Genomic DNA, 26,603 nt, shown 5'->3' with positions numbered 1-26,603 from the left:
CAAGGCCACCTTCCTCAGGACCTCTTACAAGCGGTACAGTCAACTTATCCAGGGGACCTAAAATGTATGAACAATACCGTCACCATAAGTACTCTCAAAAAAATGAGAGAGCATTTCAGTATACAAAGGGTTTTTTTTAATAAAAAAACATTGCTCAGAAAACCACAGGAACAGTTGGAGTCGAATTTTAGAGCTGTATGCAGAGCGAACCTCGCCTTCTGGGTTGGGGTTCTAGATGGTTGGGACAAGACACCAGGGGACAAAGCCTCTCTACGGTCAATTGAAGGCGAAGCATAATTTAAATAGAGTGAGGCCAGCCCCACTGTGGTGGGGGAGGGCTGGATAGAACCAGAGTAGTGGTAGGGAGTGTGTAGAGGTCACTGGGTTTCGCTGAGGCCATGTTTTTGAGTAAAGGGAAGATATTGCCTATCTTAACTAGGTTGATATTGGGGGCTTGGATTAGGATAATACCATCGTTGTAGAGGGTGATAGGAGCGTTGGCGTTGAGCATGGGCAAGGGCACCATTGCCAATTTGAGACCACTTCCTTTGAGCAGTTGATAGCTCTCTTCTCAAATGTAGTAGTTGAGGATTATAGTCAAAACAACCCTCCCTTTCTGCATAGCCAATTAGGTTTTTCATTAAAGGGTCATTCTATTTCATGTGCTTTGGAAACCTGATGCATTTTTACAGTGTGCCTTTCATAACAAAACTGTAAACTGTGGAGTAGTTTGTTTTGAATCATTCTCACATATGTAATTACATCCTTTGCCAGCACTCTACTCCCCACTACATCATGTCATGTGTTTATGACCTAAATTCAGCACTGCTCAATGTTGAAGATGAATGCCGAGGTTAACGTAGAGGACAATTACAAAAATAGTTAAAAAAATATGCATACAATTAGCATTGGGCTAATTTCTAAGCTCATACAAATTTGAGAGGTAAGGGAAAAGAGTGATACAGAATTATAACTTATCGCTGATGATCCTATAATGTTGTCAAGTGAATTAAATAATATTATTAGATTGTGGTTACTCATGTTTTGCATGTGGCTAAAATGCTTGAACTGCCTACAGTCAAAACGGCTACCACATTCCATACCCTAGAGAGAACACAGGTTCCAGTCAATTAGCTCCTTAAGTCTGCCTTCTGTCTCCATCAGTCAACTGGCTCAATACACTGCTTGACATATCAAATAAAGAATAACCATAACACTGGCCTGATCCAATCATTCAGCTCCAACGGTTAGAACTCTACTTATGTGTCCACTATTGAACAAGTGTGCCTTGCCATAGCCAAAATGCCCTTAATTCTTTGACCTCACAGAATAGCTTGTGAAAGGGCAGAGGGTGCTTCACACATTTCCCACTGTTGCCCCTGCCTGCCATCTAATGCCAGAACCCCTGCTTTAGTCTCAGTGACACATATTGACAGAAGCACATGCCATAGTCTAGGTGCCCCGGTATTGGCACCTCCTCACAAAATGGAAAATGTTTTTTGGCCACACAGACGGCATAATTTGAGGAGAAGTATACAATGGCTCGTCTGAACATCTCATCGGCTGATGTAAGTCCATTTCTGAAGGTATCCCTAAAGGTCTGTTTGCATTCTTCAAGGCAGATGTAGACAAAATAAAGCTTCACCCGAGATTCACAGCCTATCAAAACCATGGTACCCATCAGGAGATCGTTGGCATGTCCAGTTCTTTGAGCCATCTCAAGATGCTTACGCTTCTCAGTCCTTTTTCCCCAACAACAAACACTTACACATGTAACAGGTAAAAGTATACAACCAATTAACAAGAAAGGCATTGTTGGGATAAATAAATGCATGTCAGAAAAGGGCTTCAAGACATTAAAAGGTATATATAAGAAAGTAAAAAGGAGAGCTAAAATTACCAATAACACACAGAGAAAAACCCTGCAGAATATGTTTTGAATGCACGACCCTATGACAGGAGTGGTATTGATTGCCTGAATTGCTGCTTGGTAAATCATTGGGTCTTCTATGAGCATTCTCAACGGATCAGGAATAGGGGCAGTGCTGAAAGTCCCTGTTTGCCAGTTTGGGATATCTTCTTTTATAGCACTTAACGTTAGCAGGGTCTTTCCATTATACAGGGCACTGGGTTGGTAAGGGACCATGGTGGAGTGTCTCAGCTGATGATTCGATGTGCACAGTACCTGTAGCAGTTTCCTGAAAAATTGGGAGTCGTTGGCCTCAATATAGGTCAGGTGGTTCAGGTGAAGAGGAATGGGGCAGGGTTTCAGCATGACAGGAACAATGGGCTTTCGTTCCATGCAGTCCTTGAGGAGAGAAAGATTGGCTTCAAACAAGCACCAGCCACTCCGTACAAAGTCAGGGCTCAAGACCATCAGTGTTTTTTGGCTACACTCAATAGACTCCACCATATTCTCAGTGATTAATTTCCCTGGGACAAAGTCCCGACCGTGGTAACACACTTTAAGACCGGCGGACTCCAGTTTCCCAACCAGGTCAATGACCCAAGAAGTATCCAGGCTACTAAAGCTGATGAAAACATGGTACTTCTCCTTCTCACTTAATATTGGGATGGTTGCTAAAGCCATTTCTTTCTGGGCTTCCATCAGATCAACTCCACATGCATCCTCAGCTGTAGACGTACTTTCCACAGGGAATATCTCATCAGAACCCTCCTTCAACTCAGGATTATTTTCGGCCATTTCTTTCAATTTATTTGAATTAATTAATCTGCTCTCACTGTACTTGATTTTATAATTTCAAATGGTCACACATCTGTAAGAAAATAACATTTAATTTATTGAACAACAGTTTGTATTTCAAAATATAAACGCTATAAAAAAATGAATATTATAAGGATACAATTAAAACTGGTAGTTAATAAAACATGCTTATGAAATGTAAAAGAAAATAAGCCAATAAAATGTAATGTGTGAGTCACTCTGGCAACTGATAAAAGTTACGGATACCTCAATCAGGTCACATGAAACTATGAAAAAATAAATACTCATCCTTCACATTTTCCAGATAAAATTACAGAATATATCTATCTAATCATATTCCTCCAACAGGATATAAGGGCTGTTCATATATAACTTGCAATTCACAGAAATTGCTTAATTGCAACTGTGGAAAAGCCTAAGTTCAAAGGAAACTTCAGCAGAAATATGAAAAGAGCCCACACAGAAGGGTCTTGGAAATTACTTGAACCATCCTTTGATTCAGCTAATTCTAATTTTAAATACAACATTGAGAGACCTACAAAGTGTGCATGGTCCAAGTAATCTTCAGAGTCCATCTGAGATTTGTCCAACATAATTCAAGAACATAATACACTCATTTTTGTTCAGGAGATCCGCTTAGTCTAACGGGCATCCTGCTGCAAATTTGACAAACTGTTCTGCTATTTCTTCACAAGACCTTGCTCTGCCTTTCACAACAAATATTTTATCCTGAAGAACACGGAAAGGGTAATGGTGTTGTTTCTTCACACATACTTACAAATTAAATTGCACTACAATATTAACACTCACAATTATCCCATCCAGAATTTGAAAGTATGAAGAGCAAATACATCCTTATATATGTATTTATTTAAGCATGGAGACAAGAACCCATAATATTGTTATAGAACATTTTGCAGTTTCAGACTTTCAGCTTTGTCTGAAAACTATGATAATTTCTGGTCCTTATCTCCAATTTGGTGTTGTTTACAACATATCCAGAAATACAAGACAATATTATTTTCAGTAGTCTTTGAACGAACACCTTGGGATTTGAGAGTAAATGCATGAGGCGTAAAAGAATATATGTACATTTTTTTTGCTATTCCATAATTGTAAGTCTCTGAACTATTATAACAAGTTATTAAGAAAGTATTATAAAAGGCACAACCGTCGTTTACCTTATAAAAGTACAAATACATGGATGCTGATATTACTTAATGCCTCCACAGCTAAAGGTGCCATATACAGTTATTTTCAAGTGAATGAGCATTTTTGTAAAGCTAATAGTGCAGAGGAAACCCATTGATGCTCTATTAAATGCTTTTTGGGCATACAGCGCTAAAACTACAATCGGTTTGGGACACTTCCTCACACTTTCAATTAGGTGGGAGAACAATCGTATCTTGTCACTTCACAATTGTCCATTGACACTGTTTCTGCACCTAATACAATTAAACTGGTTATGGATAACGGACCTGCTAAGATATTTGCATATATTTTGCAAACTGGACCCGGTAAGGAAACATTGTTATGTTTAACCAGCATTTCTTTATCTGTGACTAGCTCTTAACAGTTGCAGTTGAAGTCATACTTACAGAAAGGAAGTCCTTTCAAAATCTATTGTACCACACCTGCTGGGCTTGGGTTTGATATCTCCGTGGGGCTCATGCGTCATTCTAAGGGAAACATTCTGTACCACTAATCTCTAGTAGGGTTTGGCATCCCTTGATAATTACATGGAACTAAGCTCTCAAGGCAAACTGACCATTTCACTATTGGCTCTTAGGGATCATGCTGGAGTCATGTGACAGACCTCCCAACCTATTCCTCAACCCCCCCCTCCCACCTGGTTTTTTCTATGTACCATAAGCGACACAAATATTGTCAATTTACCTGGTACTGCTCTACACCATACCTAGTCTTACTTGTAGTACAGCTATTTTCGTGCTCTTGATCACATTTGTTCTGATTCATAATATTGCGGACGCATCCCTCTGCTGAGTCCTCACTCATCTGTCTAACTTCTGTGACTCTGCTGTACCAATTTGCTCTATGTAATCAATTGTATTTACATGTGTATCTTGTGTTGCTTGTATTTTGCTTGCATCGCATGTATATCTGAATTTTAGCACCTTTTTCATTTTTAACTAATAAAAATGCTTCAACTAAAAAAAAGAATGTGTATATATGCAAAAAAGGAACTGTTTGACAGCCACTGTGTGGAGTAAACATTTTGGTTCAACTGCCAAAAAATGAACTATCCGATGAGGATCCACTATTACTTTTCTCTCATTATCTAACATATTTACTATTCTATGTCAGGAGCCGAGGCTTCTGATTAGGCTGACACTTTCTCGTTTATTCTACTCCAGCAGTCATTAAAAGGTATCTCAACATTATTAAACAAAACCACATTTCCCATGAGTATCAGGGAAAATGAAAACAGAAAATGTCCCGTTCGCTGACCGATCCCAGGCCTGGGTTCCCGATATCTTCCTCTCCTGGCGCTCTATCCTCCTCTTTCTTCGGTGCTCCAGCAGCAGACAGATGAGTGCCTTTGTTTTCTATATGTTCTGACAGAATTTTGTAGCGTTATGTTATTGGTTAGAATGCGCAGTCTATCGCATTACGGTCTTGTTTGAAGTGACTGCGTGTGTTTGCCGCGGGGGCGGTATCCGTCCCTCACGCGGTAGTGTTTTCTTTGGGCTCTGTGGGCGGGCGGCCTCCCGCCGCTAGGGGACCGCGCTTACGGTGATACCGCTCTGAGGAGCTTAACCCCCCGTCTGGCGCGAGTCGTTGAGTGCGCTTCGTAGATTGCGTCGGAGAAGTGGCTCAATGGTCTCGCGCACCACGGGGAAGACCGGCGGGATTGTTTTGGTATAATTGGCAGCGCCAAGGCTATAAATACAATACTCAGAGCCGCTGACTGGAGCCTGAACACCCGCGCTGCGGGTACGGTATTTGGTGTAGTTTGGAACCGGCCCAGGCAGGCTTTCTTCGTGCCTCATAACAGAGGCTGCTTGGTCCCAGTCTCACATTGACCTGACCCCGCTGCGGTGGGAAGACACATATCTCTGGGCCTTGTCCCATAATTAACCCCTAAGTAGCTAGACGCCTTGCTGTTGCACAGAGGCATAATGGAATATGACGAATATTATGAGGAGGAGAAAGAGCAGCAGGTCATATATTTACCTGTGGATGACCACTTCTGCCAGGTTATGGACTCCTCCCTGTTGAAAGCAGTGACACGGGTGGTGGCACCCCTAGAAAAGAAAATTGACCAACTGCAAGCACAGTGCCAACCCCTTGGGCAAGGACCAGACCTTTCGGGGCAAAAGGACCCTATTCCTTCGAGCCAAGTATCGCCGAATACCACAGACCCCAAGAGGAAGCGTTCTTCGGACGCGGGGGTGGACTCTGACGCATTTTCGTGTTTAAAAAAGGCCTTTCTAGAAGCTAAGACCACTGATGCCCCTTCGACCTCAAAGGAGGTTCCGACTGCAGATTTGGGGGGAGATCAAGATGATGCGGCCACAATCGACCCGGACAAGTCTCCCCAAACCTCGGATGGAGATGGGGATCCAGACCATTCGTGGCCCCCCTCCCAACCCACCCAATCGTCGAGTTCCGACCCCAGTTCGGACATGCTCAACCTGGACGAGCTGCTCCACCCACGCTCTTCACACTGGGTTCCCGCTCCCAAGGTGGCAGCTTACATGGCGGCCAGGCTGCTTAAGCCCCTGGACCAGGAAGTGCGTAGCTGTCTTCGGGCTGAGTGCCCGCACCCCTCCTTGGAGGGTAAAGTTACGGTTACCCCGGAAATTGACCCCAAGATGTCCACTTTCCTCACCAAATTTGTGAAAGGGCATAGACCGATCTTGGAGGGCCTGCCCAGATAAACTCTTGGACACGGCGGGGCCGTTGGCAAAAATTTTAGACATGGCTGAGGACGCCAAAGCCTCGGGATCCCTGATTTCCCCGGAGACCCTTTCCGGTTGGGCGCAAAGAGCGATCATTTTTCTGGGGAATGCGAATGTGGCCATTTCTACAGAAAGGAGAAGATCTATCCTCATCAAAATAGACCCGAAGTTGGGGGAACTGGCTACATCTGAGGCAGGTCCAATGGCGGAGGGGAACCTCTTCGGAGACCCGTTCGTCAAGGAACTGGGTAAATTCGTAAATACATTTAACTCCCTCGACAAGGCACAGACGTCTGTGAAACGGATCTTCACCCCTCGTGTTTTTGGGGAAGCCAGCCGGGGAAGGGCCCGCTCGTCTGGCAGACCCTATAATAGAGGCTCCTACAAACAAGGTGATTCCCACAGGGGCCAATACCAAGATCCCGACAAGTTCGGAAACTTCTACCAAACCAGAGGCTACCCCCGCAACCGTGGTGGAAGAGGAAGAGGTGACGGCGGCTACAACAATCACAGAGGTGAGACTCCAGAATGTGAGGGGTCTGAAAGTGGGGGGCAGACTCAGATTTTTTCTTCAGGCATGGTCTTCAATTACCTCAGACGCTTGGGTCTTACAGACCGTCGGAGGGTTTCACATAGAATACTCAGGACTCCCCAAACAGTCCGTTCGTCCCAGGCCCATCGGCTTTACGCCGGACCAAGTTTGTCTGATAGACAAGGAGGTCGCGGACCTTCTTCAGAAAGGAGCCATTGTACAAACGGAGTTGCACCCGAGGGGTTTCATCAGCAACCTTTTTCTTGTAGAGAAACAGGACGGGGGCTATCGTCCAGTGATAAATCTCAAGGAGTTCAACGGCTGGCTCATTTACCGCCATTTCAAGATGGAAGGGATCCATCTTCTGAGAGATCTCCTTCAGGAGGGGGACTGGATGGTCCGTTTGGACCTGAAAGACGCCTACCTCACGATTCCCATCTTCGCTCCCCACAGGCGTTTTCTTCAGTTTCAGTGAGGTCAGCGGATTTACGAGTTTGTCTCCCTCCCTTTTGGACTATCGTCCGCTCCGTGGTGCTTTACCAAGGTGCTCAAACCGGTAGTGGAGCGGCTGCGCACGGAGGGCATTCGTCTTATAATATCTGGACGATATGCTCCTCCTGAATCAGTGTCCCCGAATGTTGTTGGCTCGCCTTCAAAGAGCGGTCAGCCTTTTGGAGTCTTTGGGGTTCATAGTCAACCAGGTCAAGTCGGATCTCATCCCGGCACGATGAATGCAGTTCCTGGGTTTTCTGATAGACTCAGTGGAAGCCACCTTGTCCCTGCCTTCGCGGAAATTGTCCAAGATCAGGCACGTGTTGAGACGTACTCTGGCGCGTCCGACGATCCAGTTACGACACCTAGCCGGGGTGGTCGGTCTCTTATCGTCTTCCATTCAGGTGATCTTTCCGGGGCCCCTTCATTACCGGGCCCTTCAACGCCTCAAGGCCCTGCACCTCCGCAAGGGTCTAACCTACTCCCAGGTCGTTCCCCTCACCGAAGAAGCGAGGACGGAGATTCAATGGTGGATCGAACACATGGACGCTTGGAACGGGCGGGCCATCTTCGGTTCAAAACCGGATTAGGTGATAGAATCCGATGCCAGCGGCTTGGGATGGGGAGCTCGCTGCGGCGATGTTTCTACAGGCGGAGTCTGGTCGTCTGCAGAAAAAGGCCTTCATATCAACTGCCTGGAGTAGATGGCAGGTTCTTTTGCGGTGAGGTGTTGGACGAAAGACAAGATTTAGTGCTGTGTCCTCTTGAAGATGGACAATGTGGCGGCAGTGCGCTACATCAATCATCTGGGACGTACCAGGTCCAGGGCTTTGTCGACCTGGCCCGGACCCTATAGGAGTACTGCCTGTCCTACGAGATCTCCCTGTTGGCGGAACACCTTCCCGGCTCTGACAACCGAGTGGCGGATTGGTGGTCTCGTCACTGGAGGGACACCAGCCTGTGGCAACTTCGCCCAGACGTGTTCGAGGCGGTCAGGGACAGGTGGGGTCCGTTTTCAGTGGACCTTTTTGCCTCACGACTAGACACCCAGCTGGAACGCTACTTCTGTTGGCGTCCGGATCCGGAGGCAGCAGCGACAGATGCGTTTCTGCAGGACTGGAGCAAAGAGAGGGGTTATGCGTTTCCCCCCTTTGCAATGATCATGAGAGTGTCAACCCAGATGAGGAGACAGCAGGCGGATTTGGTGGTGATCACCCCGATCTGGAAATCGCAAGCCTGGTTTGCAGCTCTGATGGAACTTTCCTGGGATTTTCCAATCCCTCTACCCCGCGTTCCAGATCTCCTCAAGAATCCCCAAGGGGATCCTCACCACCTCCTCTCTACAGGCAGCATGTGCTTGATGGCTTGGCGAGTTACAGGCAACGCTGGCAAGTCCCGGGACTTTCGGAGGACGCTGCCGCATTGTTGGCCAAATCCTGGGCAGATAGCACCAACAAGAGATATCGATCCGCATGGTCTAGGTGGAGTGGTTGGTGTCTGCGATTACAGATTGATCCAATGGGGGCGGACATTGTCCACATCCTTAACTTCTTAGCCTCCCTAGCGAAGGAACCCCTGGCATACAGGTCAATCAATACCTTTAGATCGGCCATCTCAGCAGGTCATGTCTCGCTGGACAATCACCCGATTAGGGAACATCCTCTGGTTTGCAAATTGCTGCGGGGGATTAGGTTATCCGTTCCTCCGGAACCTCGCTACACAGTTTTGTGGGATGTCAATAAAGTTCTTAACCTATTTCGGAGTTGGCCGTCCAATAAGTACCTGTCGAGAAAGCAGATTTCGGCTAAGTTGGCAATGTTGCTATGTCTGATTTAGTGTCGCAGGGTCTCGGATGTGAGAGCCTTGGACCTTACAGGTCGCATTTTGTCCTCGGATGGAGTAACCTTCCATATTTCTAGCAAGAGTGATTCTCGATCTATCTCGTATCCTGCATTCCCAGATGTCCCAAAGTTATGTGTGGTGAGGGCGCTAAAGGCCTATGAAGTGGCAACGATTGATATACGCCCACAGGGTGTCAAACAGCTCTTCATTGCTCTTACTAAACCACACGGGGCGGTTTCATCACCTACTATCGCGCGATGGGTGCGCTGGGTTATGCAAGAAGCCGGCATAGATATTTCCCAGTTTGGAGCCCATTCAGTGAGGGGGCAATGGCGTCTAAGGCTTTTTCCCTGGGGGCTCGCCTGGAAGACATTCTGAAAGCAGCAGACTGGTCTTCCGACTCCACCTTCAAAAGATTTTACTTTAAGCCAGTCGTGTCGCTGGCCTCCTTGGTGGTAGACAAGCTTTGAACTAGCCTAATCAGAAGCCTCCGCTCCTGACATAGAATGAAAAATTTCCTAGCTAACGTACAGGAAAGTTTCAATTCTATTAAGGAGGCGGAGGCGAGGATTAGCCCACCCTGTCTTCATTCGAACCCTCCCAGAATTGCTACGTTGGGTCGGTAAGTAAAATCTTTATGATTCGGCTTCACATAAATGCTGTGTAAATTGACTTGCTCTTTGATGCTATGTTTTCTTACGTTAACTGACTTTCACAATGATGTGACTTATGTGGTGAGAAGTTCTCTTCCCGGTGCCTTACTTAGTCTGCTTGTACCTTAGGTTCAGAAGCGGGCAAGCAAGAATAACGGACGAAGGATTGTGGCAGTGTCGCAGGAAGAAAGAGGAGGATAGAGCACCAGGAGAGGAAGATATCGGGAACCCTGGCCTGGGATTGGTCAGCGAACGGGACATTTTCTGTTTCCATTTTCCCGATACTCATGGGAAATGTGGTTTTGTTTAATAATGTTGAGATACCTTTTAATGGCTGCTGGAGTAGAATAAACGAGAAAGTGTCAGCCTAATCTTCGCCTCCGCCTCCTTAATAGAATTGAAACTTTCCTGTACGTTAGCTAGGAGATTTTTCATTCAGGCCCTCAATGTTTTAGATAATGCACATACATGTGACCTTAGCTACTGGCTTCTTGGAAGACCATTCCTCTGTACTTGGTGGTCGCTGACTCACTATCAGAGAGCATTTTATTATATTCAGATTAGATGGCTCCAGTTACGTGCAAGTGTTCGGGGTTATAACATAAAACCACTCTGATTTTTTTACTCTCCTTATATCAGATTCCTGTTGGTGACATACTTCTGTGAGCAGTTATTCCAACGAATGAATGTGTGAGACATCCCTTCAATATATGTCTGTGATGCTTTCCTTTGCTTTGTTACAATACAGATATACAAAAGAGGGACGAAGGGCTTTTGGCAATGTCCAGCATATGCGCCCAGAATCATGAGAAAAACAAGTAAATTGGTGTTCCTAATAGTTTAAAAACTGAGTGAGTTAAAGGGATCTAGAAGTGCTCGACCATGAATGAATCAGAAGTAGGAATCTGTTTTATTGGAATTTAGGGCCCTCACACACCCAGATGGGTGTCATGCTTCATCATGACGCTGCTCCCCGTCGGGTCGGTGCTGCAATACCCGACGAGCACCCGATGCGGGGCACTTTGGCGGAGGTCTTTTTTCCAATAGCTGTTTGGTGCCGTAGGGATGAGGGGCCTTGTAAGTGAAGATGTCAGTAATGTGTTAAATGGGTGAATTAAAGCAGGGTTGGAAGTACCAGCTATGACGATTTTAATAAGTGTGTCTCCTACCCTGAGTAAAAACAAAACAAAAGGCGCAAGGCTGGGACTTCTGTCTCAGTTGGGGCGCGCTTTCATGTGAGAGGTCAACATGTTTCTCGCCTAATCCTAAATCTAGGGGCGATTCGTCAGGACCTAAAAAACTCACCTAGGGTAATGATGTGGTCAAAAAAATCACACTACTAGCTACCCTAACTACCAATTGTGTAGAATACCTGGTAGTGCTGGATCTACCTGATAATGCAGGATCTACCCTATTCGATTTATTAAAAAACATCATCAACGCCCGGCAAATCTTACATGAGGAACTTCCTCATGTGATGTGCGTAGCTCGCACCACAGCCGGAGACCTACCCGCCGCTGCGCGGCCTGGCAGGTCGGTCTCCGGCCGTGGTGTAAGCTCCGCACATCACATGAGGAACTTCCTCATGTAAGCCTTGCCGGGCATTGAGGAAGTTTCCCTGTTATGGTTTTGCATGTAAAGCGATGGTGGCAGCATATCATCTTTTATGAATTCACAGTTGATCAGACCGCTTTATCTGTGTCACTGGATTGAGGCCTACCGGCCAACTTGTGTACAGTTCAGCCTCTATGCAGTAAGCAAAATCCTAACACTAACATTCTAAGGCCTCTATGAAAGATTTGTGTGCATGAGTGAGATAGAGTAATGGAGGCCTGCGGGCTCCATTTTGGATGCTTCTGGCTTGGCCTTGTACACAAGATGGAGGTGAGATTGCCTTCCAAGCCAATGTAGTACTGACATTCCTGAAGCTAGAGGAAGGAGACCTAGACACTGAAATGGGGAAAGAGAAGGCAAGGCTTGTTCAGTAATTCAATTAGGTCTTTCGTGAAGAGGCACTGCTAATATCTTCCTGCAGCAATGCCATATGGGAAATGATTGGAGTGAAGGATGGAACTGCAGCCTCCGTAGTTCAAGGTGAAAGGAAGACCCTAGGTGAGGCCTGCATTTTGGCTCCCCCCTGATAACTCAGCAGTGTGGTTGATGACAGCCAGGGAAAGCTCACACCTCTTTATGCCTCCGTTGTGGGTGCTACAGGCATGAGACAACCCTGCGCTGAGGAGCACTACTCTACACAAAGGCTGTGTCCAAAAAGCAGCCTGGAAAGGACATTTGAAAGGAAAACCACCCTGAACTGGTTCTGAATCCACAGCTTGTCTGGTTTTACTGCATAGATGTGAGAGCTATGGATGTTCTCATTGGTCCAGTCCTAAGTTCTAGGTCCCTGAAGAAGTGAGTGCTGTACATCGTACTAACAGGACCGTTGTGCAACCAGAGCTGTTGACTCACTGAAAGCCACCATCTCAGGAGTAAGGGGATATTACCTGAAGTCTTGCCTTGATCGAAGAAGTAGCCAATATGAAATGAAAGTGCGCAAAAGCCAACTTGTCTATCAAGTGAGGGAAGAAGCCTACCAACCCTACAGATGGTGCACTTGCCCAGGATAAGCTAGGAGCAGCAAGACCCTTGTGGTGGTGGGGTCTGACAGAGGAGTGTTATCTGCGGACCCCAAGTATTGGTTGGCATCGGACGCTCCTTTATGCTAGTTCTGGTTTGAACCACAGATCTGCCTGCTAACACCTCTCCAACCAAAGCAGTATGCCCAGGGCTGTCCTCGCTACCGTGATGAAGAAAAGTGTGCCTACTGTGACCAACAGAGGAGAACCCACAGCTCTCCATGCAGCTCTAAGCAAATTAACCAAACCCACGGAAGCCAATGCCATAGCGACAAGCAAGGTTCACCACTGTGGGTCACCATGCCGGTGCGACCTCAGGATGGCATGACCCACTCACATCAACTACTGCTGGTAGTGCCCAGAAGTGGGCAAGAAGTCAATCATGATCTGCTCAGATCCGAGGGGCAACTCCAACTTTGTAACCCGTACTTCCTGCTAGAGGGATCAGGCAATGGAGTTGGCTACCGTCATACACTACAATCTCCCCATGACTGAAAGAGGCTGCTGCTCCGTGAATTGCATGCCATTTCCCAGAAGAGGGAGATAAAGACACTGCATGCTTTGTCGGTCCACCACTGGCCTCAAGAGACTTTACCAACTGTAAGAGTCAAACTTTACTGAACTGAAAGCTTCTCCATCTAGATGGGGTAATCTGCACCTAAGGCATTATTTGTGCCTTCTGAGATACTCTACCCCACAGGGGAGACATGTCTATCTCAAAGAAGGAGGGTCACTCAATGGCTGGAAAAGGGTGAGTGTCATACCAAGGCACAATAGCCCCAGTGCCTGTACACTGAACTGTAGTTGATAGATATTGCAACAGTGATATTACTGAAAGCACAGGGTTGAACAATCAGACATTGTGCTGCTTGGGTAACTGTTGAGTTCTGACCTCAAGCACCCGTCTCTACCTCTCTGAGAAGGCTAGGACTACTCACCTTTGCTACCACTGAGAGCCAAGAGTTGAAAGGGGTGTACTTGTCCCAATTCACAAATCCACAGGAGGGTGGACCATAAGACAACAGGAGTCCCTGCTTGTCTCTTGTCCACCCAAACAGGAACTGAAAACTAGCAGTAAGTGGAGTGATATACTGCAAAAGCCAGTTTCAACTTTTAACAGCAGAGCAAAAAATGCAGCTTATACATCTTATAACCTGCACAGCAAAATGATAAACGCAAGGCTAGTCTTGGTGGATTTTGTATTCCCTTTCTCCTTGTGGCACACCTTGGAAACTTGGGAATCGCCCTGGCCCTTACGCCTAGATCTGGAATTCTTTTAACTCCCCGTCCTCAGACCAGTTGAGGGATGCTTTTGAAAACAGGATGGAGGGCTCAAGGAAACAAGGGCAGGTATGTCCTTATGAGTTACATTAGTGCCATTAAGAGAAACTGGATAGCTTTAGAAAAAGAGAAGCTCAGGACGGCAACAAACACATCTACATCGGGGCCAAGCGTTTCTACTTCCCACTTTATTGTAGTACCTGACAAGGTTCTAGAAGTCCGTATGTGCATGTAAGTGGAGGAATAAGATATACTGATTGGCTTTTGAGCTTGCTTGTAGAGCTCACACTTCAAATAATGTGTTTGAGGCAGCCAGCTTAATAAATCACTTGCTTACAGAAGGTACAGCAGTCATTGGAAGAATGCCCGAATCTAAGCAAATGAACTATGAGTGAATGAAGGAATATATAATCAGATGGGTTAGGCTCCAGCCAGCGCAATACCTTCAGGGGTTTAAAGGAAGCAAGAGAACAGATGGTGGTCCATTTCAGACTTGGATTTGTCGTGTGTTGTGTTATAGGAATGAGTTGAACGAGAGGGATGGAGGCCAAGAATTTTCATACCCTTTACCAATTGGTGGTGACAGAGAGACTCAAGGAGAAGTGTTCTACCTCTCTTAGGCAATACCTGTCAGATTTGACGGGGAAGGGTCCAGAAAAATGAGCAGTGATGGCCGACAAGTAGTTAGCTGAGAGGCTGAAGAAAGAGTTGGAGCAGCAGGGCAGAGGAGAGACAAACTCTCTTAACAGACTGGTTCCAAATCCAAGCACAAGGGCCAGGGCAATTCCCAAATTTCCAAGGGGGACAACAAGCAGAAAGGGAATTGTGGTCCAAGTCAGGAATAACACAAGGGAGTTCACTGACGTTCTTCCGAACTAAAAAGGTTGCACCCATGATAGTGAGTTTTTGGAATTGTGGTAACCACAGAGGGCCCTGTCGCACAAAACCTAGTGGTTATAAATGTTTGGGATAGGGAAACCAGATACCTTGAAGCTGACTCACCCAAATATGGGGTCTGTGTTATATATTTTTTTCTTCGTATTCACCATTCAAAAGGAGCCTCATAAAAAATGTTCTCTTGCCTTGCCCTTATTAATATTGATTTTTACATTATATTTTATTTTGGTCACCAGAGGTTAAGCTCAATAGCGAAAAGCTAGAATATGGTCTAAGACTGCTTTCTGGTATAGTCATAGGACCAGCTTTCTCCACTGATTAAGTTTTGTCCAAATATTCAACGTTCGATTGCTTTTACATTTCTTATCTATATCTGAATAATAACAGAGCTTGGTTAACCAAACCTGCAGAGTGAAAGGGGAATGGTAATATGCAGTTTTTACAAATCTCCACTCTGGCAACAAGACCTTGCGTCCGCCTTACTCAGTTGTGTATACTCATTTTCCTTGATGGTACCAAAAAGAATTCAGGTTGGGTTTACCTAGATATCTTGGCAGAAGACTTCTGACATGATCTTACCTATGCTGTTTTAATATTACCTATGCTGTTCCAATATTCAACAAGTATAGGACAACAAAAGAACACGTAGAGGTCATCAACTTGTGGCTGATTACAAATCATACATCTGACTTCTACTTGTCACTTCATCTTTGTAATCTTTTTTGAGTTTTTGAGTTCCAGTGGGTTCTAGGAATGGTGAAAAAATTGTTCCTTGTGTGGTGTTAATTTTGTAACTGTTTTATAAAGTGAGTATAAAGATACTTGTCAGATATTCTCAGTAGCGGTCATAGGTAATTCTTCCTCCCAGATCATATATGGCGCTGGTATTTTGTTGTATTCTCCCTCTAGTTGATCCCCATAAAAGGATGTCAAATCTTTCTTCCTTGGAGGTGCCTTTTGTAAAACCTCCTCAAAGCCCGATCTAGAGCATTCAGTCCACTTTTGCAGGGAGCGCCATGATGTTAATTGCAAGTAATCAAATTTAGTTAAGGCCCCCTTTTTTGTCGTGTAGTATGCCCCATGAAAGTACCTTCTGATCTACCAGTTGTTTCCATCTTACAACCTCTCCTTTCTCAAGGGAGAGTCTCAAATGATCTATCATTCACCCCGGTCTTTGAGGGGAGGCTCATATCAGTGCCGCATGTAACTAATATGGAATACTGGATATCTTCTGGATCTAATACCACACAGATGCAGCTGTATAAGATCCTTAATTTTTTTTGTTTTTTTTAAACATCGGTGCACCAAATTTGTATAAGAAGTTAGATTGCCATAAACCCTTTAACATTTCTTGCAATAATATCCCCAGTTTTGTATTCCCTGGAGATTTAATTAGGGGCCTAAAGATCTCAAGGTGGAATGCCCAGCAATATACCTGCTGATCCAGAAGTGCTAATCCCCCACTTAGTAAGTTTCTTTCTTAGCTTCTTCCAGGATAACCTCACAGCTTTAGAGCTCTAGATGAAAAAAATGTTTTGCTTTGTAATGTGTCGTTTACCCTTTTATCGAAGCTTAGGGGTAGGCAATTAATAATATAGGTTAATTTAGTGAGGATTGTCATTTTAACCATGTTCACTTTCCAGCAAATTGCTATTGTTCTTCCAATTATAATGCATTTTCTGACCTTTTGCCACTCTCTCCAAAATCTTCATTGGAATGTCGCCGATTCCTTGAGCTACAGTGATACATTGGGGTTAGATGTTCCTGGTGGATATAGGCATCTGCTATAGACAGCATATTTAATTTCATAGATTTCTGCTATTAACCTTGTATCCTCAAACCTCTTCAAATATTTTTGTAATCACACTAACCTTCTCCAAAGAGCTCCATGTAATAATATAATCTTAATAGTGAAACGTCCAGGTGAGAAGTTGGCCTGGTATATGATGTCCACTAATTAAAGTGGGCACATTGCACCAGTCCAAACAACCCTTATGATGTATGGTGATTTAAGAGGTCAAAGATAACCTAGGAAAGCTATCCAAGTGGTATAGTGGAGAGCAGCCTTCAGGCTTAGTCTTGAAGGAATGTGAAGCAGCTTGTTTTACCAGAATGCAACCTTATTGTATTGGTTAAATGAAAGGAGAACCACACAGTAGTTAAAAGAATACATATTTATTATTATAACACACCACAGACACCTCACAGTATCTGCTACACGCACATAAACACAAAGCTCACAATAGTTTAGCACAGAATCAATAGTAAGTAGCACTAATACACAGAGGGCTCCAGGGGGAGACCAAACCATATACTAAAATACTGGTATAAGAACCACGACTAGACGATGTAGAGTCGCTGGGACCCCAAGGAACCACCTAAGGTGAGTAAGTAGGGACCCACAGAGGACGGGTGCAGTTTGAGAACACAACTGCGTGCTACGTGCAATTCAATGGGAGAGTCGTGATTGCAGTTTCCAAGTTTAAGGACTCTTCCCAGAGGATTATGAGGAAACCCTTTGGAACATAGAAAGTTGGAAGGCCACCCCACCCGTGGATACCGAAGTACAAGAGTTATCTATCCCAGGGAAGCCAGGTGCACAGGTCTGAAGTGGCGTCAGAAACGGCTGTCATTCTCAATGAATGGGAGTCTTCAAAGAAATGCCGCTGCTGGAAAGAAGAAAAGTGTCCGGTGAATCCGCAGGTGGATTCTTGTTGGAAGGAAGATGAAAGCAGAGGGGACGAAGTCTGGATCACTTAGTATTGACCAGGGACAAATGCCCACCGATGTCTGGTGCTTCAGGTGCGAAGAAGGAGACCATGACTTTTCAGCGGAGGGGACCAGAAGAGGTCATGTAGAACCAGGAGCCGGATACTAGATGTCCCACGAAGGATGTTGAGTGCTGAGGGGTCGATGTCCGTCGGGAGCACCAGCAAGCCTTGGCAGCGGCAACCCACGAAGAAGGTCAAAAAAGGTTACAGTCTAGCCCAGCAGGGGCCACAGGACTCTCCACAGTAAGGGGAGTCAGGGCAGGCCTGGAGCAACCAGGTGAGCCCAAGAAAAGCAGTGTTGTCCCTCAAATAGAACCACAGGCCGAAGGCACAGGATTCATGAGGGGACCTCTAGCACTTTCACAGAGCAACAGCTTGCAGGGCACAGAGTGCGAGGAGGCAGAAGCCCTTTGTACAAAATGTGCGCAGGGGTGAGGGCTATCGACAGCCCAATGCACGAAGTTGGAGAACATCAACAAGTATATGCAATTTCAAAAGTAAGCGGTGCACAGGGGTTCGGGTAATGCACTCCCCACAAGGGATACTGGCCTCAAACTTGGTGAGAGGGCAGCTCGACCTCAAGGAAGGTAGGAACCCACCTGCTGTGGTGCTGGAGCCTTCGGAGTCTGCAGGAGCTCAGGATCAGCAGACCGGTCAGTTGCTTTACTGTGCCTGCAAACGTAGGGAGATACTTCAGTTGTCCCTGATGCTCCACGGGTCCTGCACAGAGCCTGTATGGTGCACGGGCACAGACAATGCTTTGGACTGAGAGGGTGACGAAGTTGGGCCCAGTCGTAGTCCAGTGAAGTCCAGGGTGTCCAGACGATCGAAGGTCAGTGGTTTCTTGTTCAGAATCTTGTCAACGTCGAACCAAGGGTCCTACAGCCAGGTAAGCCCTTTTTTTACCCAGATTGGACAGATTGAGGGGACACTCCCAGGGGAGGGTCAGGACAGGGGGGTGTTACACCCATGTCACTTGTCCAGTTTCGTGCCAGAGCAGGAGCCAACGGCTCCCAGAATTAAACTATGCACAGGGACACCAAATGTGCCCCTCGTGCAGACTTTCAGGCACTTTGGAATTGCACCCTCCCAGCTCCAATACACTAAATCCTGTCTGGGAGGTGGTCACACCTCCCTGTGACAGGATGCCTATTGTGCTGCCTTCCTCTGCTCGAGCTTGGCTCAGCAGCAGGAGGGGAGACATGTGTCTCTCGTCCACCTCACAAGCACTGTAGCACACCAAAGCACAGTCACTGAAAACGTTCCTCAGACAGTTCATTCGTTATAAATACACAATGGTTCACCTTTGTTGTGTCCAATGTTATGTGTGCTATATGACACAGGAAACTCCACAAAATTATCCAAATCCACGTTGAAAAGTCGTCATCAATTTTTATTCCAAATACACACAGCAGCCGACGCGCGTTTCGCCCCGCAAGGGCTTCCTCAAGGCTTGTCAATAGTTCGTTATTTAATTGATATAATTGATTCCGTCCATTTTATATGAGATACTTGTCTTTGTTAAAACCATTTCATTAAGGTAGGCGTGGTGACAGATCTAATTACCATCAATCATAGATTGTATGTTCAGATCAATCCCGAAGTAAGCGGGTTAAGAATCCAGGGACCATGTTAAGTCGTCACTGCTGTCCAGTGTCCCGACAGCTTTTCACCGTATCAGGCTTGGCAGCATCCATTTTGTGCTGTCTGGTCAAGAAGGCTGGTACTGGGAAGACCAGGGACCCACAAAGATTGCTTCTAAGGAGTGGAATCATACCTCCCACACCGTTTACCGGTGTGGATATATGATTCCAAGGTGTTTGATACCAAACACGCCATTGTTTATTGCAGTCACTTTCGAGATAGCATTTTAAGCGAGCATATCATCCTCCTCTTCCTATATGTTGGTCTGCGTCACCGACAACCCCGAAGAATGGTCTCCGAAGGCTGCAGGGGTGCTCAGCTCATGCAGGGGCACGCTCTCATGTAAAACCAGGCACCCTGCCTTCAAGATTGTAACAGAGCACTAATCATCAAATAAAAACATCCTGGATGGCATCCTGGACCTCGGATACTTCTTGACCCTATGAGCAACAGATTTATAGCTGCTGCGTACAATAGGCCTCTACGAGTAGCTTGTGAGCTAGAGATATCTCTTCAGATACCAGCAAGTAACTCTCCTGTCTGCAGCTCAGCTTACTTAATTAGAAGCTTTTTCTTGGTTTAATTCATATTTGTTTACCAAAATTTAAAAGCAAGTATTTAAGATAAAAGGGTTTATTTTCAGAACTCTCAAGTCGACGTTTTGAGAAAAATTATTGAATTTGCAAAATATAATGAAAGCTGATATTTTAATAATCATTTGCCGTTATGGAGACATATTACAAAATTAATTACTTTGGTGCCAGGGCAATGAAGCTATGGTTGCTATGTATTAGTCAATAAACTTTATTCGGTTTGTAATTACAAAACCATAATAGTGACACAAATACATACATAAAAACAATTAATTATTGACATGATAAAAGGAGAAACTAGCTCCATTTCTACACGGTGTAACAACTGTAAACAGTCACCCCTATGTGACTTATAGCTTATAGGACACTCCACAGACAGAATTTGGAGTGATTCGGTAGGTCGATAGCCGTTTAAGCTCTGCTATGATGAAAGGGATCCCTCCAACCTTGGACAAATTGATACTCTCCTTAAAGTACAGGGTAATGTGCTTCACTTCACTGGGACATTGCACCGGGGATCGTACATTGCTGACCCAAATGTTTGATACCGTCATTTCGGATGACATAAATTGAACCCCATTATCTATGACCAGAACGTATGAAAATCCCTCTCTACTGAAAATTTACATCAGAAATTCCAGCACAAAAGACGTAGTCACTCTCTCTCTGAAAAACAAAACTGCTGGTTATCTGGCATGGTAATCAACCAGAACTGAACATTTTTAAAGGGCCTGCAATAACCAATCCAACTTTTTGCACCGCAAACGTGGGGCACTGAACATTTTGCATAGGTGGAGTTTGAGTTTTACAATTTGTATCAGCAACAGCACATATCTGGCACTGATTAACTATGCCCTATGCCTAGCATCCATGCCTGATCACCAGTAACAACTATGCAATAAACTCTCAAGTGCAGCCAGGCCCATGTGATCAGTGTGACACGCTTTGAGTAAAAGTTAATGAACGCCTGCCGACGGCGCACATTTATCATTTCAGAAAATAAAATCTCCTTCAACACTGTATTTGGAACCTTGGAAAACGAGTGCAGAGTGCCTTTAAGATACTTGCTGTGTGGCTATCTTTCCTGCAGATATTTCTTTACCAAATTAATGTTAATGTCTTTAGGATTTTCAAACATCAATAAGTCCTAATCCAGTTTTATTTCATGCATTGTGCAACTATCACTCACACATGGAACCTCATCACTATCAAAAACATCTTTCTCCCCCACATCGCAACCGAGACAAGCAGGCAGCAGTCTGGTTCCTATGTCCAGGAATGAAAACAATTTCAAAATTGTACTCCTGCATAATCTTACAATGCAGGCAGTAGAGTTCCCCCCAACACCAGGGCACAATATATGTACTAGAGGCCTATGATCAGTGTGTAGTGTAAATTTACTTCCCCACACAAAATTGTCTGAAATGGTTTGTTGTCCACACACAGGTAGGGAGATCTCATTCACAGACAGAGTACCCGTGTCTGCCTTCACTCAAGGTTTTGGAAGCATATGCCACAATCCAATTAGAACTTCCTGCTCTTTGAGATAATACCGCTCCTAGACCATAGGCACTTGCATTCTCTGTGATTATGTACAATTTACCATATGAAAAGGGCTGAGAAGCAGGACCATGAATTATTTGTGAATTGATGAAATCAAAAGCTTATTGCTATTCCTGACCCCAGATAAAATCAACATCCTAGTGCAGAAGCATCTCTAACGGTTCCATCACAGAAGCAAAATCTTATACAAATTTACCATTATATTCCCAGTCTAATGAGTAACTAAAGTTGATCTATAATTAGGTGCTGTGCTTTCTTTATAGCATCCACCAAGTTGTCATTTGGCTCTACAGCTCTGGCTGATATTTTGAGTCCCAAATAATTCAACTGGGAGGCAAATAATCTGCATTTTTCTGCACATAGAGCCAATCTCCTTGTAGGCAATCTGCTGCACACTTTTGTTACTACCTTAAAATGATTACTTTTAGCCATTGTAAATACCAATATTCCGTCCTGGAAGCACCTGATCTGATTTTCCATGTCTATAAACGTAAAATTATCCTCTGGAAAATTGAGGATGGTCACCCCAAAAGGTGCAAATGAACGCTGTTAGTGGTCTAAAAGACAAAAACAATTATATTTGGTGACATGCACTTTGTGAATCAAGTGGGTAAAAGGCATTTGCCCCTTCAAGCTAGGATAGCAAGTCATTCATCATTGGTAAAGGTACTTTATCCACTAGAATACTGCTATTATGGGCCTTCATGTCCACACAAAGCCTCAGATCGCCAGTACTCTTTTTCAGCAGCACTACTGCTGAAATCCAAGCTGAGGATCCTGTTTCATCGTAATGTAATCCGCTTTAGATGATTTAGGAGTTTCTGTAAGTCCTTACTGAAAATGAATAGGACTCCCCTCATCCTTTGCCTGAAAGGTTCGGCACCACTCTTCAGTTTTATTTTGTGTTCAAATCTCTGTTTACTCATTTCATCACAGAAAACCTTGGGAAAGGCATCCAGGATTTGATCTGTAAGTTTACTGAATTGACAGCTATTCATGAGTTGGCGGCCTCTGACAGGGCGGTCTCTAAAATCCCCCCGTCCCACACTCTCTGTAACTCCCTTAACTCTTTTTTCTTTGAGAAGATTGCCCTCATTAGGGCCAACATTCCTCCCCCACCCACGGTACCTTCTGTTGTTCCCCCCCCCCCCCCCTCCCCCCTCCTTCACTCAGTTTCCTCCCCTCACCCGAGACTCTCTGCTTCCTCTTCTAGCCCGGATCAAATCAGGCTCCCCTCGGGACATTGGTCCTGCTTTTGTCCTTAAAGAGCTCTTTTCTAACTGCTATTCTCCACCTCTTACTTTCATCAATCACTCCCTTAACTCTGGCATTGTCCCTCTTGCCCACAAATCAGCAGTCATCATCCCTATTTTGAAAAAGCCTGGCATCGATCCCTCTGCGCCCGCCAATTACCGCCCGATCTCTCTCCTCCCTTACCTCGCAAAGGTCTCAGAGGCTCATATCACCAGGTCCCTGAGCTCCTTTGTGGAATCCACAGGCTGCCTGGCCGCCCGCCAAGCGGGCTTTCGCCCGCTGCACTCTACCGAGAAGGTAGTCGTGTCGGTGATGGATCAATTAAGAGAGGGTATTGATATTGGCCGGCCACAGGCTCTAGTCCTGTTAGACCTGTCCGCCGCGTTCGACACGGTGGATCATGACATCTTGTTGACCCGTGTCGAAGCGGCGGGCATTGGGGGCTCGGCCTACGCTTGGCTCCGTTCTTTTTTGACGGACAGGGAACAGGCTGTCCATCTTGCCAACTTCACCGCTCCTCTCAGGAGGGTGACTTGTGGAGTTCCCCAAGGCTCTTCCCTGTCCCCCTTGCTTTTCAATTTATACATTTCACCCCTCATTTTTGCTTTACAGCAGATGGAGGTCTCAGTGTTTAATTACGCCGACGACCTCCAACTTGTTTTCAACCTTTCCTCTTCTCCTTCCTCGGCTTCTAATTTCCAGAAGGTTATGCTTTTTATCCAAGGGTGGATGAACTGCAACCACCTCAAACTGAACCCGGACAAGACCGAATTGGTCCTGACGGGGGGTGGTTGCAGTCCCTGGTCCCCTTCCTTCTGGCCCTCCGCCCTTGGCCCTTCTCCTCTTCCTGTTTCCAAGGTTAAAACCTTGGGTATTTTCATCAATCCCATGCTTACCCTTCATACGCAGATCAATGCAGTTGTATCTGCTTGTTTCTTTTCCCTGCGGATCATCCGAAGGGTCGCCCGCTTCTTCTCAACTGCTGCACTCAAGCTCATCCTCATGGCCATGGTGCTTTCGCGCCTTGACTATGGGAACGTCATCTACAATGGTGCGCCGGCTTATCTGCTCCGCCGGCTCCAACAGATTCAGAATCAGGCGGCTCGCCTGATCTACGGACTCCCCAGGTTCAACCATACGACCCCTCTGTTGCAGTCTCTCCATTGGCTCCCAGTGAGGGAGAGGGCCCTTTTTAAGCTTGGATGTATCACCTACCAGGCCAGATCAGGGACCGCTCCCGCTTTCCTGTGTGAAGCCATTTCCCCCTACCTTCCTCCCCGAGAACTCCGCTCCACTCATTTGGCCTTTCTGTCAGTCCCTCGTTTTAGAAAACAGAAGTCCGGTGGGGCCAGATTTGCAGTGCTGGCTCCTTCCTTCTGGAACTCACTCCCATTTACTCTTAGGTCGTCATCTTCCTATCTGGAATTTCGCAAACATCTTAAGACCTTCTTGTTCTCCAGATCTGTAGCTGTATAGCCCTTTCCTCCGCACCCACTGGTCCTCCGCCATCTAGCGCCATGAAACCGATTCTGGTATAAGAGCGCTCTATAAATATTTTAAAATTCAAAATTCAAATACAGCTAACACCAGATCATAAGCAGCTGGTTTCAAAGTTATCTTAAAACATTTCTGTAGTTCCCCCAAACACATTGGTTTTCTTGTGGGCCACATATATTTGATTGTCGCAGATATTCCCTTGAAGATTGTATCGGCAAAAAAATGTCCAATAAATCACTTTTGCGACCATCAAATGTTACAGCTTGAATATCAGATGGCAACAAATGTTTCATACATGATCCCAATTTTGTATCAAAATATGATTTAGAGATTATAGTGCATAGATGACATGGAATGGGCAATGCCCTATAGGTTTTTACTGCACACCTGTAAAGAAAAAAAGGAAGATGCACTACTTCTTCCATATTGTTTTTCTCTTCCACTTGTTCCATTAGAATCATGTTCTTATTCATCATCCTCTTAATTGCTTCTCCTTTCTGCAACAACTGAAGGTTCCGCTGTTAAGTTGGACACTCTAGATTTGATGTGCTTCTTAGTGTCCCGCCACACCCTGCAAAATGGCCCTTTCTTTTGCATACAATACATTCCCTGTATACCGTGGGGCAATTTTTTGAGTAAGCCAAGTGTGAAGCATCTCTGCATATGTAACATTAGTTTTTATTTTTCAGTACGCTGGCTCTTTATGACTTCTGTTTTACTTTGTCTACTAGTCAAATAACACAATTAGTTTTCTTTCTTACTTGTACGAGTCTCATTTACCTCTTTGACCCAACTCATGGACTGTTCTATTGCCTTGGTGATGTGACAGCCTAACCTCATCCAGTGTGGGAGCTTCCATAACTCTTTCTTGTTTTCTTTTGTTACCTGTATTCACCATGAGTTGGCCACGGATCATCTTGTTAGTATTATTCCTCAAAAGACATGTGTTTGAAAGGCTTCTAAAAGTCATTAGAAACTCACAGAATGTTTCACCCTCCCTCTACCTTTTGGTGTGGAAATGATATCTCTCTAATGTTGACCAGGTAGTGTTTTAAACCTCTCCTCTAGCCTTAACATTGCTCACTCAAATTCATCATACTAATCTTCCCCCTCTGGAGCTTCTATTTTAGTGAGTGAACTGAAAATGTCTTGTCCCTCTGAAGCAAGGGAATTTAGTAAAATAAACTTTCTTCCATCTACAGGCATTTCATTCCCATCATTTTCCACAAGATATTTAATAATCCACGGTTTCCAGGGTATTGGTAGCTCACCTTTTGTTTGTAGATTTTTTTTGAAGTGGCTCTAGTTCATGGGTACTCACAAACGTTTTCCCATGGGCCACAAAGTTTGTTCTGCGATGTGACCTAGGGTCACATTGATGCCAGCAGGGTGGTGGTCCGGTGGGGGAGGGGGTGGTAAGGTGGGTATAAGGGAAACAAAGCTTATACATCTAGTGGCTGAATTGCACAATGTGAAACAAGAAAACTTAGAATTATTCCCAGCTTCACCATTTTACCAAATTGTGTTATCCTAGGCAAATTATTTATTTCATTTTCCATCCTTCTTCCCCATTATCACATATAAAAGGACCTAAAAATACATTACATCATGATGTGCGCTGCACAAAACCTTCTCTTGGGTTTGATTTAATAAACTATAATGTTGTTCATGTGTAATAGGTACCTAGGGCACCCTAGGAGTGTGCATAACAACTGACTTGCCTCTTAGTTCACTATTGGCATTGTTGTCAGCGTAAGGGGAATAATGACTGTTTCTAAATTCATATTTTAAAACTCCAACTTTAAAGAAATACTTCTCAATGCACTGATTTATTCTGATGTACTAAGGTGGAATGGTTCTACAGGTTAATGAAATACACTTTTTGAATCTAATCATATTTAGACACTTTGCTGCAAGATGGTTTTGAAAATTAAGTTGTTCCTACAGTTTAATGGTGCAGGACAACCTAGTTACTTTCTTTACTTATATTCAATTAACCTTTAAGTGAAGGCTTGCCTGTCGATTTAACATTTTTTTAATGTCCTCGCTGAGTCGAGTGAACAGGAGCCTAGTGCAACTGTTGATCAGGGGGCCACATATAAAGGTCAGATTGGCCGCATGCAGCCTTCGGGCTGTACTCTGAGAATCCCTAATCTACTGGCACACTTAATAGTATTGATACCAGCAAGGAAACATTTCTTCACAAGTTATCCACTAGGAATTGTAGGTATGACTAGTGAGGACCCCTATTATGAACTCTAAGAATGCCCACATTAACTAAGTGAGGTTACCGGGTGATATGA

At 44.9% G+C, this 26,603-nt stretch overlaps 1 protein-coding gene and 2 pseudogenes across 1 annotated transcript in view; 2 read left to right on the top strand and 1 right to left on the bottom strand.

Moving 5' to 3' along the window:
* Nucleotides 1-220: 220 nt before the first annotated feature.
* The window catches only part of LOC147724819 (uncharacterized), a 106,190-nt gene continuing 79,807 nt past the window's right edge, over nt 221-26,603 (bottom strand). The window contains exon 2 of the mRNA XM_086966321.1: nt 221-2,777. Coding sequence (XP_086822447.1) covers nt 1,391-2,704 — 1,314 coding nt within the window. The 5' untranslated portion in view covers nt 2,705-2,777 and the 3' untranslated portion in view covers nt 221-1,390. The remainder of the gene's footprint in view (nt 2,778-26,603) is intronic.
* LOC147724821 (uncharacterized) lies at nt 5,866-7,356 on the top strand (annotated as a pseudogene).
* On the top strand, nt 7,527-9,508 carry LOC147724820 (uncharacterized; annotated as a pseudogene).

This window comes from Lissotriton vulgaris, chromosome 4_1 (assembly GCF_964263255.1).
Source record: "Lissotriton vulgaris chromosome 4_1, aLisVul1.2, whole genome shotgun sequence".
NCBI lineage: Eukaryota > Metazoa > Chordata > Amphibia > Caudata > Salamandridae > Lissotriton > Lissotriton vulgaris.
Note: the sequence above shows the minus strand (reverse complement) of the source record. Positions and strands in the feature narration are given on the sequence as shown.